The sequence below is a fragment of the Aspergillus alliaceus genome (assembly GCF_009176365.1).
Source record: "Aspergillus alliaceus strain CBS 536.65 unplaced genomic scaffold BDW43scaffold_17, whole genome shotgun sequence".
In the NCBI taxonomy this organism is placed as follows: domain Eukaryota; kingdom Fungi; phylum Ascomycota; class Eurotiomycetes; order Eurotiales; family Aspergillaceae; genus Aspergillus; species Aspergillus alliaceus.
Window position 1 is genome coordinate 75,474 of NW_022474700.1, and position 2,130 is coordinate 77,603.

General features: G+C 45.2%; 1 protein-coding gene across 1 annotated transcript; it reads right to left on the reverse strand.

Annotated features, from left to right (window-relative positions):
- Nucleotides 1-1,145: 1,145 nt before the first annotated feature.
- Nucleotides 1,146-2,130, reverse strand: BDW43DRAFT_318883 (uncharacterized protein; the record flags this gene model as incomplete). Its single annotated transcript, XM_032048777.1, has 4 exons — nt 1,146-1,749; nt 1,788-1,838; nt 1,875-1,997; nt 2,117-2,130. The coding sequence occupies 4 exons, from the start codon at nt 2,128-2,130 to the stop codon at nt 1,224-1,226; spliced, it is 714 nt and encodes a 237-aa protein (XP_031901103.1). The 3' UTR covers nt 1,146-1,223.

Consider the following 2,130-nt stretch of genomic DNA (forward strand, 5'->3'; position numbering starts at 1 on the left):
GAATCCGGTGCTTCATTTGGGACGGGCGAAAGGTTTATGGTAGTCAGTTCTGCGTACAACAGTTCGACAGTTGTTGATTTGAGATTCCGAGTAGGTCATTGCTAACCGATCAAATATTTTAATATCGAATTGCAAAGTCAATTTTGAAGCTATTCAGAAGCGCCTTGAAGCGCCTAAAAGCGTACAGGGCCACTACCTACCTCAATGATAGCATGGCACCTTGCTGGCGTCAATTAGATCTATCCTAGTAGATAATTACTATGAATAGCCTCTCAGGTCTCGTTTACAACCTGCCTGAGGCGGTTAAATAATCGATCCCCTTGCATAGAAAGCCCCTCACTAACTAGATCCTTTATCTTACCCTATACAAGGTTCATATCCGGCGACTTGGCAGGCTATCTAATATATTCAATTCCCTGATTCACAAGATCCTGCCTTGTATCAGCGCCCCCACGCCCAGAGGCCATCCTGTACGAAGCAGAGATCAAGGCCTACAAGCAAGGCATATGTGAGTCTCTCGGTACAATATAGCAGGGCCAGGTTTTCAGAGAGCTTTGTAGCGGCGGTACTCTTATTATAAGTCTGGGCTAGTATTAATATATTAACAGGCAGCTGAAGCTGTCTCTCAACTATAGTGAGTTTTCCCCGACGTGCTCTGCGAAAAGGCCACAATTTTTGTGCCAAAGGCCACGCACAACCGTGTCCTTTTCGCCGTCACCCAGATTTACTCCGTAGTCTTGGGTGACAGCGTATTACTAGTAGCCGTTTAGTGTGCCTATTCAGCGAAAGAGTCCCCAGTCAATTTAATGCTGCTGTGCGTACGCTATAAAGACAGATACATCACCGCTTCAAGTAGCTGATAGAAGTTAGAATTGTAGGGGAAGTGAATAGAAAAGAGTGAAACAGCTCAGACGCAACAAGAGAACCACCACCAGCCACCAAGTTGCTTTAGGTCAGTACATAATTACGCATAGCAAGTTAACTGAGAACAATCCACAACAAACTGTGGAAAATGTTGAGGTGTCTCGCGCACCTGTGAATAACAAAAAGGAAAAGACTAGACTATAGTGTAACCCTTGTCAATAAGATAATCAGCAGCAACACTCAAGCACCAATCGAAACACCCCTGATGTGGGAGCATATCAGAAAAATCCGAGAGCTTTATGATTTTCATTCCAAATTACCGAGCCACAGACACCATCGCCTATGGCCTGGTTTGAGTTTTAACCCATATAGCCCCATTGGCATCTGATCCATACTTGCTCCGGCTCAAAAGGATCATCACTTGGTACTCGAAGTAGGGAGTGGGGCCCGCGGGTCCCTTCAATAAAACCTGAGAATAGACTGTCAAGGAAGATATCGTTACCAATTCTTGTTTCGGCTGCTTGAACAAAGCCTGTCAGCTTGAAAGGTGGTACTGTCATACGGGTGTTTTCGAATAGCTCATTAACAAACTCTACACCTTTAATTAGTTGGACCAACACAGTGTCTATATAGGAGAGTTTAATGATTGCTTCGCCAAGTGTTTTGTTAAAGGAATGAGCATGATAGACTTTTCTATCAAATAGAGATCCTGGAAACCCATGAGCTGTGACTGTCATGTACTCAAAGCCATGATGGCCTCTCACAAGGACACCAGAAGAAGTGAGAATCTCCCATCCCTCTTCGGGATGCTTACCGGAGCTCAGCATTACCCCTGGTCTAATGATTTCATAGCTGGAATCATCAGCTACGGGGGGGGGAAGGTTACTTAGGCCATAGCGCAGACAACTTGGAAACAGTTACACTGGGCAACTGGCCGGGGAGCTGCTCTCAGGATTTCGTCCTTATTGGCTTCGCTTTCTAGGACGATGATAATAATATGACCTCAAAACTGTACTTCGGTGATGGAGATATCAGGACTTGCGAAGAAGTCACGGACCAAGTCAAAAATCAGGCTGACGGCTGCCTTATTGTCCCTAAGATCCAGGTTTTCGGAGACTTTAATTCTTGCGCGACTTCGATGGCGGATAGGGATGATTGGCCCCTGATCATTTATGTCTTCTGTAAGATAGCACGGCACGCCAGTGAACTTTTTTGGCCATGGCTTTGCCAATAGTCAATCTAAATAGAATACTTGGACTCGGTCAT